At 46.0% G+C, this 13164-nt stretch overlaps 1 protein-coding gene across 1 annotated transcript in view; it reads right to left on the bottom strand.

Annotated features, from left to right (window-relative positions):
- LOC147421734 (transcription initiation factor TFIID subunit 1-like) overlaps window positions 1-13164 on the bottom strand; it is a 161602-nt gene that overhangs the window by 60913 nt on the left and 87525 nt on the right. Inside the window, exons 8-13 of the mRNA XM_086503818.1 lie at window positions 3145-3487; window positions 2845-3051; window positions 2453-2545; window positions 2164-2370; window positions 1571-1967; window positions 1352-1476 (exon numbers count right to left, since the gene is read on the bottom strand). Of these exons, the coding sequence (XP_086359944.1) occupies window positions 1352-1476; window positions 1571-1967; window positions 2164-2370; window positions 2453-2545; window positions 2845-3051; window positions 3145-3487 (1372 nt within the window). The remainder of the gene's footprint in view (window positions 1-1351; window positions 1477-1570; window positions 1968-2163; window positions 2371-2452; window positions 2546-2844; window positions 3052-3144; window positions 3488-13164) is intronic.

The following is a 13164-nucleotide window of genomic DNA, read 5'->3' as shown; positions in this document are numbered from 1 at the left end:
CTAGGCAGTTATGGATATGGGAGGGGAGACCGATCTCTCAACTTTATTGGAAGCCCGAGAGTGGCAATGGCACATCAATCCATTATTCTTTCTTCAGTATACAGTCACGATTGAGCGCATTGCTTTAGTCAAGCAACAGAGAGAGCAACTTACTCGACTGCAGAGTTGGTTACACGCAAGTCTTATCACATGCGTATCTGAGATAGTACTAGTGAGCACTCTAGGACCTCCATATAGCTAGACGAATATCTTGTTTCCTATGGTCAGTTGTTCATGGTGTCGCAATGTGGGTTGCGGGATTCCTCATGCATTAGATACATACTGCAAATTGTCGAGTCCTCCTGTCACTACTTATGGATTTGCCTTGCTTCCTATGCCATTTGAAGAGCATCTGCACTGTTGTTGAGCAAATCTCCCATACAATTTGGTTTTTGTCACTTGGGGTACAATATCTTGGGTCACGCACCTCCCTGGAGAGCGTCTATTCTACATGAGATGGATCTTATTTGAGCATGATCCCAGCAATAGCCAGACATGACAATCCACACTCCAGAGACCAGATACAATAGTCAACATCACGTTGTGGAATGTTTTGGGAGGCCCGTTGTTTCCATGTTCTCAGTGCAGCACCACTGGGCTTACAGAAGGTACCCACCAGCATTTGGTTCGACATTATCTACTCTCTTGGAGTCAATAGAATACATCAATTGGTTCCTCCAAGGCACTGGGGGAGGGGCGACATGCTTTTCTTCGACGCTAGTGTAGATCATATCCATTTTAGTAGAGGCAGATACAGTGGGAGTATGCTCCACCTAGGTGGTTTCTCCTCCATTCCTCGCATGTGCCTTTGAAGAAAAGAGTCTTCCCTGGAGATACCTGGTTGGTGTGCTTCCCATCGGTAAGGTACTTGTCAAATGCCACAGTTCAGGTGGGCATGTAGGCATTACTTTGGTTCTGCCAGTATGCTCGAGACTTCTTCTCCAAGATCGCTACATGGAAATAGTGTGTACACAAGTATACACATACATACTCATATTGCTTTCCCTTTTACAAGGAACAAATAAATTCAGTGTTACTAAAAGGCATGCTTGATCATGAAGTAAAATCATGGTTGTGGCATGATTTATTTATAAAAAGTCTTTACCCGTATTGTCAGAATGTCCAGCCTGAAAGTTCCTCTTTGTCTAGGATGAGAAACAAGGGGTTTTTGATACAGGGAACATTGTCAATGATGCATTACGATCACAAGACAATTCAAATAAAATTCTAGAGCTTCCATCCAAAAAGAGATTATGAATACAAAAGATCAGGGGGACATTTCAATCAGGTTGTAAACATAAACTAGTATTACCCGGTTTGGATCGTCTATGATGATTTCCTCAAAATAGTATTCACCATCTGGTTTCCTTTTATGCACAATGCGTTGTTTCTCAGAAGCTTTATTTCTCCCAAAAATGGTAGTCTGGCTCCTCACATCTGTCCCAACAATTCCAATAAGCTCAAATGAGGCAGCCAAATTTAGTCCTACAAAAGAAGACAGCCTACAGGACTATGGACAAACCTTCCATACCCGGAAAATCTGCTGTGTCAGCCAGCTCATCCTTGGAATCACCTTGTTGTCTGGCTTGCAACCCTCGTTTCCAAGCACGTAGTTTGTTTCTCTCTTTCTTTGCTTTTATGCTTGCTGCTTCAATGGACTCACCTCGTTGCAACATGTCTTCAAGATACTGAGCAAATTCATAATGTTCATTTGTTGCTTCGTCTCTTGAGGTTGCAGACAAGCTTTTAACTTGGCGATCCCATCTTTCTTGGCACTCTTGCCGAATCTGTTGCTGCAGCTGATGAGAGGACTCCCAGTACCTCCCTACACAATCCCTCGAAGCAGTTCCCAAATAACTAAAACCAAGACCTCTTCCAGATGGATCACCTGCTCCTATGATCTCAAGCTTTTCGAGACTTTCATGCTCCTGCCATGTGTATATGCCTTACAAGTTGTAAATGTACGAATCTGTGTATGTTTGTGTATGTCTCATCATGTGAAACAGTGGATCTGAGTCTCTCTATGAGGATAACAACATGATGTGTGTGATCAGTGTCGATGAGACAAAGAGAAAGATAGCAGAGGTAACAAGGAGGATGTGACCATTCCAAAAAGATTGGGACCTGCAGCATAACAGCCACAAAATTGCGGCTTAAATTCCAGGGAGTGAGTTGCAGCTCTGTCTCTAGTTGTGATGCCGTTTCAAGCATCCGAGCCTCATGAGATAGCTTCCATTTTGCTGTATTAAGACCATCCGCTTGTCTAAGTTTTTTGAGACCCATTGTCTTTAGGCGATGCAGACCAGCTTGCATGCTCTCAAAGGCACAAACCTAAACAGGCAAAGAAGGTTATGAGGGTCAAGCCCATATATCCACTATTGTAGATGTCACCAAACCAAGATGTTAACTTTACAGCTTCAGGAGTTAGCATCTGTTGAAGCTCCTCTTCTGCCGGAAGCCTGAATCCTCGCTTCATAACCAACCACTTTTCACCCTCCTGGTCTCTCTGCATTAGAGACAGAATTGAATTCTATAAGCACCAGCACATGTCAGTACAACAGGATTCTCCAAAAAAAAGCTCAACTGGGTCTAAAAGAGGCAAAATGAACAATTCCAGCTCCAAAGCACTTCTCATGAACAGACGAGGCATTTGCTAGTATGAAATCTTCGTCATTTGAAGGAGAATTCACTAACAATAACTCCAAGTTTTTTAAATTCAAGAATGAAGAAATTCTACTTGTCTTTTGCAATGATCAGAGAAAATGTTTCCAGAACACAACAAGGTCTTTGAAGTAAGAAGTCAACCTGTAAATCTGCACAATGATTCAGGTGCTTTCGCAGAACATTTTCATCCTTCGCAAAAGGAAGCTGCGACCTAACTTCATTAACTCGAACATGACTAGCATAGCCTGATGTACCAGGGGTTTGAAATTGACGATACACAAATGTCAACAAGAGATTGAGAAGATACGGTTTAGTCATGCCAAAGTGGAGAACTTCCATGTATGGCTCCTGAAAGTGGCAAGGTAAATCTCGTCAATAAAATCTTCTACAAGAATACTTAGCTTAAACAGACAAAAATTCACGAGGGAACAAAAGGAGAACCTGCTGACCAATCACATAGCTGCGGTCAATCCGCCTCAATGAAAGCTTCCCTCTCACAGAACGAACAAGAAGAAAGTCGGTCGATGCCACACTATGAAGAAAAGCAGGTGCTCTAAACATGTTGGTTTCAAGACAGGCTTGAAACCCACCAGGCCTAATTTCACCAAGATAAAAGGGAGATTCCTCTGTAGGTTCTAATGGCACAAACAGTCCATCTTTTGCAATTTGTTCTATCTTAGTTAAGGAATTTGAAGAATCTGTAGATGGGGACTCTCTGCAGTAGGTACACAATCGAGCTCCCATGCCAACATTATTAACCAAAAGAGGTCGCTCTTCACTGTATCTGCAGCAGGAACAATCTAAAAAGCAATCCATGCCCTCTCTCTCTCTCTCTCTCTCTCTCTCTCTCTCTCTCTCTCTCTCTCTCTCTCTCTCTCTCTCTCATGGGAAGCATCGGAGAAGTGTCAACGGCTTCCCCCACGTGTAAGAAGACGCATCCATCGCCAACCGCCCACAAAGCCTCTTTCATGCGGACAAGGAAGAGGATGTTGGCAATAGAGAAGGAAATGAGAGAACGGAGAAACGAAGTGGAAGAGTGGAGGAAGGAGAGGAGCACTATTCTTCAAAGATGGACCAAAGAAAGAGATGGCATGCGTAGGAGGATCGCTTCGCTCAAGGAGAGAGTGGTCATCCAAGATTCCATCATCCGAAATCTACAAGGTGATCTTCTTGAAGTCAAAAGTGAGTGACTTGAAGAAGGGGAATTTCAGCCTTCCATGATGGAGGAGTTGAACATAATCAAAGAACGAGTGCGGGTCATCAAGGAGGAAAAGAAGTCATCTTGGGTCGAGGTCATCACCAAGACACAAAACAAAGTGGAGGCAGCCGAGAAATGGATCGAGGTTGCCAAGAAAGGGAAAGGTAAAGAGGCCTCTTTCACACCTGCCATCATTAGCATGACCCTCAAAGAAGAGCAAAGTAGGCGGCTATGTGCCTTACATGTGAGGGTCACCGGCCTCAAGGATGTCAATAATGTTGAAAAAGAGGTCACAAGACTCATGTCCAAAATGGGAATGGAGAAGCCTTTACACACAAAGGCATGGAGGCTGGGCAAGAGGAGTGAAGGCCCGGGAGAGTTCTCAAAGCAAAGAGCACTCATACTACATTTCCCCTCCCTGGAGGAGAAGGAGGAGTTCTTGAAGAAAAGGCAGACCCTCAAGAAGACAAGTAATTTTCTTGGTGATGATCTCACCCTCTAGCAACTACCTCACATGAGAGAAGTGATGCCAGAGATTACAGCAGCAAGGGAGAAGGGAAAGACTGCCTTCTACAAAGATGGTCGGGTGGTGATTGTAGAGCAACGTTCTACATGACGGTGTGAGACCTATGGGACCATACTGAAGATGGCAGCCTGGAATTGTAATGGATCTTATAGGTTGGATGCAGGTGCCTTACATAGCTTTTGGGCTAGGGACATTATATTCTTCTCAGAGACACATCAAGCCCCTAGAAAGATGATGCCACATGTGGCAGGATATAGATGGGAGAGCTTGCCGGACTAACACACGATCTAAGCATGGGAAAGAGGATCAGGAGGAGAAGTAGTATTATTCAGAGAGGAGCTACAGCCACTACTACACATTGTATGAAGAGACGATCATGCTAGATACATGTACGTGAGGATGAGGGCCGACACAGGCCAATTTTTTTAAATTGCCATATGCTACTTTCCCCCTAGAACATCAATCTATGCTGGGCCTAGAGGTCAAGCACCTTTCTCTATCGTAGACAATAACATATGAGAGTTTTCCAAGGATGGTGACATCATCCTCCTAGGGGACTTCAATGCCCGCACGGGCAATGCTCAGACAACCTTCTATGACACTTCAGAGGAGATGCTTAGAAAACTGGATGTAGGAGATTTGGGGCTTGATAGACATTCACAAAATAGAGAGCAGACAGAGTATGGGAGACATCTCACGGAGATGGCGACTACACATGGTCTGGCGATACTTAATGGCCTACAATGTTTTCCTAGAGCGGCTAGTTTCACATGCTTTCCACACAAACATGGCGCCAGAACAGTCGACTATGTCATGGCACATCCGAGCTTCATTCCCTACATTCACAATTTCACAGTAGGACCAAGACCAGTGGGTGTAGCAGTGGATCATGCTCTCTTAACACTTTCCATCTCCTTTCAGTACAGTACAACCCAAGTGCCACGATGCAGGACTCTCAGTGGAGGAGATCACCACTTTACTAACTGAGACATTGCATGATGCCCACACACTCAACCTAATCAGAGACGTTGTTCTGGGACCATGCCTCAGAATAGTTGGCATGACGAGGAGTGTAGAGAGACGAGAGCCCAGCTTCAGAGAGACCTTCTCCTAGGGGTCATCAATCACAGACAGTCTCGGATACCCTTCAAGCGCCTTGTGCGAAGGAAGAAGCGAGCATTCCTAGCTCAAATGGAACAAGACTTACACTCGTTGTTCTTGAGTAGAGAGTCACGAGAGGCATGCCATTTCTTTCATGAGCACTCCCCTCCCCCAGTGATTACTTCTCCTGATGTGTGAGGTCAGTATGCAACATCCTTAAATACGGTCCCTGGACAAACACCCCTTCCATCCAGATCCTCCTCAGCCATGCCCATCTACGAGTACCTTCTATACCGCTGAGATGGTCAAGGCAGCCATTGACAGGATGAGGACCGGGAGGGCATATGATCATGATGGTCTAGTAGCAGAGCACTTTATACATGCTAGAGATATGCTGACAGAGGTTCTTGCAGTCCTCTTCCATCGTGTCATCTGTGAGGGTCTACTTGAGACTTGGAGACTATCTACTATTGTGCCTATCTTCAAGGCAGGTGATCCTACGGAGCCTAAAAACTACCGTACTATTATGATTGGACACACATTGGCATGGTTGTATGCATCTATCCTTGAGTAGCAGTTGAGCAGATGGGCAGAGAGTGAGGGCAGACAGTAACCGGACAGGCCAGTTTTAGGAGAGGCTTCTCCACTCTTGACCATATTCTGACACTCGGAGCCATCATTGAGGGTAGGGCGCATGGGAGACAGATTTATTGTAGCTTTGTGGATTTCCGCAAAGCATTTGACACGGTGCCCAGAGCCAGATTGATGCAAAGACTACAGGAGATGGGAGTGCCCATTGAGTTGATTTGGGGGATCATGACTCTATACAGATCAATGGTGGGACATGTATGCACTCTAGAGAGGATATCTAATTTAGGTCACTCCACTATTGGAGTGAAAAAAGGCTGTCCATTGTCTCCTACTCTATTTGGATGTATAAAGATAAGGTTTCCAATCATATTGACAGAGGTGCCCAACTGGCAGGGACATGGATTCCATTGTTGTTATATGCTAATGATATTGTGTTGATCTCTGACTCACCGGAGGGTATGCAACGACAGTTGGATGCATTTGAAGCTTTGCGGAGGATGACGATTTTAGTCTTTTAGATTTAGTCTTTTACTTTACTTCATTTTATTTTTGTACCTAGACATTGGATAGATCCACAAGCATTGTATTAGTTTGGTCTCATAGGTTATTTTGGCCTTTTGAAGACGTTTAATATAACATTTCATCTCTCTCTCTCTCTCTCTCTCTCTCTCTCTCTCTCTCTCTCTCTCTCTCTCTCTCTCTCTCTCTCTCTCTCTCTCTCTCTCTCTCTCTCTCGCTGCTGCCCCCGCTACCGCTACCCTGACCTCCAGAGCCATTAGGCACGAAGATGGTCCATTACAGGGACCACTTCTTGCATGTTTCGTTGGAGGGTTTTGTGATTCGGCCAGCATACATGGATGTACATCTCTCACATGGGTTGCGCAGTGCCATTGGACAGATTCGTACCTCCTCCCATCAACTACGCATCGAGACAGGTAGATACATGCAGATGGCCCGGACAGAAAGGACATGTCAGCTATGCCACCAAGAGGTGGAATCTGAGGAGCATTACATTTGCGGCTTCACAGTCTATTACAAGATCAGGGGGAGATACCATTGCCTTTTCAGAGAGGGCTTTGGACCATTACGTCGGGTGATGGATTATGAGGACCAGAGATGCCTCGGACTCTTTTTACTAGAGTTGAGGAGGCACATGGACAAACTATTACAAGACAGTTCTCCACCAACAGATCGACAGCGCACTATGCGTGACTTCTTCAGTAGAGAGGGAGAGGACCTTGGGACACAGACTCTGTCTATGGATACAACCACACCCCCAGGACCACGTCCATCGAGGCCTAGAGGAGTTCGTCTTGATTAGGCCACTGCACAGGGTCGTACTCGCCGTCCTCGACCACCCGGGCCTCGACCCAGACCCCGCCATTTGCACCAAATCAGAGGCATCATCGCTCGACATCGAAGACGAGTGCCACCTTTTAACGGCCTCTCTATACCGGATCTACCCATCTGGGATATCCTGGGATAGAGGACAGGGAGATAGAAGTTGATGGTCAGATTTGGATGGGATCAGTCATGTATTTGTACATATTCTCAGTTTTAGCTTAGTTTTAGCTTTGTAGACTCAAACATCACTATGATGTTGAGTAGATCTTTTTTCTGTTTCAGTAGACGAGAGATGTATTACCAGATGTATAGTTTCTTGTCTCATGGGCCATTTTGGCTCTTTCGAGACGTTAATATCTCTCTCTCTCTCTCTCTCTCTCTCTCTCTCTCTCTCTCTCTCTCTCTCTCTCTCTCTCTCTCTCTCTCTCTCTCTCTCTCTCTCTCTCTCTTCGCTTCGCCTAGGTCCTACAGGCTTCCCCTTGCCTAGTCGCGCAAGCTCCCCCCGCCCCCCTTCACGCAGGTCTACACGCTCATGCAGGCCTGGTCATGCAGGCTCCCCACCCACCTCTAGTCGTGTAGCACAACCCCCCCCCTCCCCCCCCCCCCCCCCCCCCCCCCGGGCTTTCCCACCCCCCAGCCCCTGTGTGCGCTATCAGCACTTTGTTCAGACAGACAATGGCCAAAAATTAAGAAACAACCAGAAAATCAGATTTAGGTGCAAAAATTTCTGAGAAATTATGGAGAAAGAAATTGCAGGAATGTATGCTTGATGTGGTAAATACACATGTATGCATGATGTGGGGGATACGCGTATGCATAATATGGACATAGTGTTGTCTTTTCTCTACCGCCAGAACTTTCCGCACTTTCTCGCTTTTCGTGGCTATCAAGCATGAAGAAGCAAAATGACAAAGTTGACCCTTTGGAGGATGCCATACAAAAATGCAAAGAAGAAATGGGCGAAACCATTAACAAGATCAATTGTAACCTCTTGGGCACAATAAAGATACTCGAAGAACATGTGTTGGTCCAAGAAAGCAAGATAACCACACTGGAGGATCGTGTGACGGCCCAAGATGAAGTGATTGTGTTACTCAAGACGGAACTTGCCGAGGTCGGATCACGAAACACGCTTGAGGAAGGGCTTCAACCCTCAATAATCGAAGAACTCAACACGATTAAAGAGCAAGTGCGGGCCATCAAAGAGGGAGAGGAGCAGCACAAAGAAATGACAACTTCTTGGGTGAATGTTATTACAAAGACTCAACAAAAAGCGGATGAGGCCAAGAAATGGATCAAGGTTGCCAAGAAAGGAAAAGGCAAGGAAACAACGTCCACACCCACCATTATTAACCCGACACTAGAAGAGGAGCAAAGAAGACGTGTGCACGCCTTATATGTGAGAATTTGTGGCCTTAAAGACAAAGATAATGTGGATGAAGAGGTAAAATAACTCATGACTATGATGGGGGTTAATGAGATGCTGCCCTCGAGAGCTTGGAGAGTGGGCAATAAAAAAAATGGAAGCAATGGGGAAACCTCAAAAGAAAGGGCACTCATCCTTTGTTTTCCCTCCATGGAATCGAAGGACTTTTTGAAGAAGAGACCAACTCTTAAGAAGACGGGCATCTTTCTGGAAGATGACCTCACCCTCTCGCAGATCGCTCACATGCAGGAGGTAATGCCAGATATTAGAGCGGCAAGGGAAAAAGGTAAGATTGCTTTTATCCGAGATAGAAGAGTGGTGATATTGGAGCGACATTCCACATGACTGTGCGAGACCTATAAGACCAGATTCAAAGTTGCTAATTGGAACTGTAATGGATCTCTACGCCTCGATGTGGGTGCTTTTGAGAATAATTTTACCGGGAGGGACATCATTTTCTACTCTGAGACACATCAGACCCCTAGGCAGTCTGTGCCACATGTCAGCGGATGCAGATGGGAGACAGCTTGCAGACAGGAGACCCGATCAAAGCACAAAGGACGGGGCTCAAGGGGAGTGGCAATTTTATTCAAGGAGGAGTTGCAACCATTGATACATATAACTCGCAAGGATGAGTAGGCTAGGTACATGTGGGTGAGATTGAGGGCAAAGAGAGGCATATATCTCTACATTGCTATTGCTACTTTTGTATATGCACCACCTAGGGGACAGACCCCCTTTTCTACTTTAGATGATGACAAATGGGAGTTCTCTAAAGATAGTGACATTATCATCAAAGGGGACTTCAATGCTAGGACTGCCCATCACTAAACAGTATTTTATGATACTTCAAAGGAGATGCTAAGGGAGCTGGATGCTGCATAGATCAGCCTATCCAAATTATCACAAGATGTGGAGCATACCGAGTATAAGCGGCACTTGATAGACATGGGGACTGCACATGGGGCTGGCCATCTTGAATGGCCTACAGAGAATTCCCACTACAGGAGTTTTTACATGCTTTCCACACAGACATGGAGCCAGCACAATGGATTATGTCATGGCACAGCCGAGCTTTATCTCTAGTATCCAAGGCCTTGCAGTTGGACCTAGACCTATGGGTGTTGCAGTAAATCATCCTCTTGTGTCGATGACCATCTCTTTCCAGTTTAATGTAGCACACATGCCACGGGTAGCAACCCCTACCCGCTACACCTTCACGCGGGAGACGGACTCTGTATACATAGATGGGATCTACAGATGCCTGTGAACTGAGGAGCCAGGGAGACCTCTAGAGGAGCTTACTAGTATACTAACATAGGCATTGCATGATGCAGCAGAAAAGGCATACACACACACCCAATCTGAGCAGAGACGACGTTCAAGGAGCATGCGCCAGAACAACTGGTATGATGAGGAGTGTTGTGAGACAAGAGCCAGACTTCAGAGGGACGTACTTTTGGGGGACATCACTCAAAGACAGTCACGGATTGCCTTCCGACACCTAGTCCGGCGGAAGAAGAGGGCATTTTTGGCTCGACTAGAGGAGGATCTATACCAACTATTCTTGAGTTAGGACTCAAGTGAGGCATGGCGACTCTTCCATGAGCCCCCCCGCCCCTGGGCATTACTTCTACAGAGGCCTGGGGCAAGTACGCATCATCTTTGTACACAATTCCTAGACAGCAGCCTCTTCCCAACCCCCCTGAGCCATGCCCACACACATGTGCTTTTTTCATCGTTGAGATGGTGAAGAAGGCCATTAATAGGAAGAGGCTTGGAGAGCATATGATCATGATGGCTTAGTCCGTGAGCACTTTATACATGCTAGGGATCTGCTTGCAGAGCCCCTAGCAGCAATGTTCAACCGTGCCATGTGTGAGGGCCTGCCTGATACTTGGAGCTTATCTACTATTGTACCTATCTTCAAGTCAGGAGACCCTATGGCATAGTTACAAGGAATGGCCATTTTGAAAGCCCCGTTCCCATCCCAATCAATCGTTCCGGATCTCCATTCCGTGTTTCAAACATGAGTATCGAGCTTGGGAATTATTGCACTATCATGATTGGACACAATTGGCACGGTTGTACACATCCATTCTTGAGCAGCAACAACTGAGTCAATGGGCAGAGAGGGAGGGTATACGCGAAGCCGGGCAGACAGGGTTCAGGAGAAATTTTTCTACTCTTGACCACATTCTGACACTCAGAGGCTAGAGCCATTATTGAGGAGGGCAAATCACCTAGGCAACGGATCTATTGTAGCTTTGTAGACTTCCACAAAGCATTCGTCCAAGTGCCAAGAGCTAGATTGATGCACAAACTACCGGAGATAAGAGTACCCATAGAGCTGATTTGAGGGATCACGGCATTATACAGTTTAGTAGTGGGACATGTACGCACTTCAGAGGGGCTATCTACATTATTTCATTCCACTATTGGGTGAAGCAGGGCTGTCCGCTTTATCCTACTCTATTTGTATGTATGTGGATGAGGTTTCTGACTATATTGAGAGAGATGGCGATAGAGATGCACAGCTGGAAAGGACATGGATTCCACTATTGTTATATGCTGATGATATTGTGTTGATCTCCGACTCTCTGGAGGGGATGCAACGTCACTTGGATGCTTTGCATAGGTTGAGATCAGCACCCACAATCACATACGACAATGAGACAATGGAGTATACAGATGCTTACACCTACCTTGGGGTGGTCTTTAGTGGGCCAGCTTTTTAATTGAGGAGAGCAGCAGAAACTAGACTGACCAGAGCCTATGCAGCATTGGGTGGGATGCGTTCACAGATTCAGTTTCCAGAACCTCGGACGAAGCTCTGGCTCTTTGACACTCTGGTGGCTTCCTCATTGCTCTATGGAGCTCAGATATGGGGGCCTTCACTCGCCCATCATGGGAGGTCAGGTCGCACTAAGGGATGGGGGGACATGGAGAAGCCTCTGGTCTCTATGATCTTGCGACTTATTAGAGCCAAGGCTTTAGTACCACATGACATTATTCGAGCAGAGCTAACTGCCCCTCCACTAGTGGTTGAGGCACTCACTAGATCAGTCTCCTTTATACCCAGATCAATCTCCTTTATACACCGCTTATAAGGACCTTCCCAAAGACAGATTTGCACGCCTAGCACTTGCGTCCTCTTGACAGTTAGCTATGTGGGGAAATTCAGCATCCTGGTATGTCATGGTTTCAGGTACATGGGTTCAGCATGGATAGATTGCCCCCTTCAAGAACGGCTTTGTGACGAGCCCCAAATACATGGACACCCACTTATCTCATGGGATACGATGTGCTATTGGCCAGATATGCACATCTTCACACCAACTTCGGATCGAGAGTACCAACAGAGGCCAAGACATGTCCCCTACTCTCTCTCTCTCTCTCTCTCTCTCTCTCTCCATATGATGAATCAAGCAATCAGCCAATATCTACCTCAAGACTAGCAAGAGAACTAGGTGAAAGCGCTCTTTAAAGAAGGTGACCGCAATTTGCTTACTAATTATCGCACCATCATGGTGAGCTCATGTATGGCAAAACTTTTTGGAAGCATTATCGAGAAAGATCTTAGCACATGGGCTGAAAATAACAGGAAACGCGCCATTGGACAAGCGGGATTTAGAGCCCGTCATAGCACGGTAGACCACCTGATGACACTCCGGGTCTTGATGGAAGAAGCCAAGCTAAAAGGAAAAACTCTGTATTGCTAATTTGTGGACTTCAAGAAAGTGTTTGACACAGTACCCCGTCAAGGTCTATGGTCACGTATGGAAACTCTAGGAGTTCCTATGCATATCAGGGCAGCCGTAGGGCGCCTATACCAAGAGGTCAGAGGCAAACTCAAGACAAAAACAGGTTTCTCACAAGAATTCAGGAGCACCATGGGAGTTAAACAAGGATGCCCTTTGTCACCTACGCTTTTCGGACTATGCATAGACGAGCTTGATGACTTTATCAACGAGCCTATGAGAGAGGGAGGAGATCACCCTAGTATTGGCACTTTCACGCTTCTTTTCCTCATATATGCCGATGATGTAATTCTCCTTGCCTACAATGCCCTCATTCTACAAAAACTTCTGGATGCAGTACATGCATTTTGCAATGCAACGGGCATGTCAGTCAATGTAGCCAAAACAAAGATTATGTCAGTCCACACATGTAGAAATGAGAATCAGCCCATCATCACATATGACGGGCAAACACTCCAAGCGGTTGAGAGTTTCAAGTACTTGGGCATCTATGTTCCCTCAAACCATGCATGGG

The sequence above is a fragment of the Adiantum capillus-veneris genome, chromosome 27, assembly GCF_014529385.1.
Source record: "Adiantum capillus-veneris isolate H3 chromosome 27, ASM1452938v2, whole genome shotgun sequence".
Classification (NCBI taxonomy): domain Eukaryota; kingdom Viridiplantae; phylum Streptophyta; class Polypodiopsida; order Polypodiales; family Pteridaceae; genus Adiantum; species Adiantum capillus-veneris.
The sequence above is the reverse complement of the archived record's forward strand: the minus strand, read 5'-3'. Positions and strand labels throughout refer to the sequence as shown.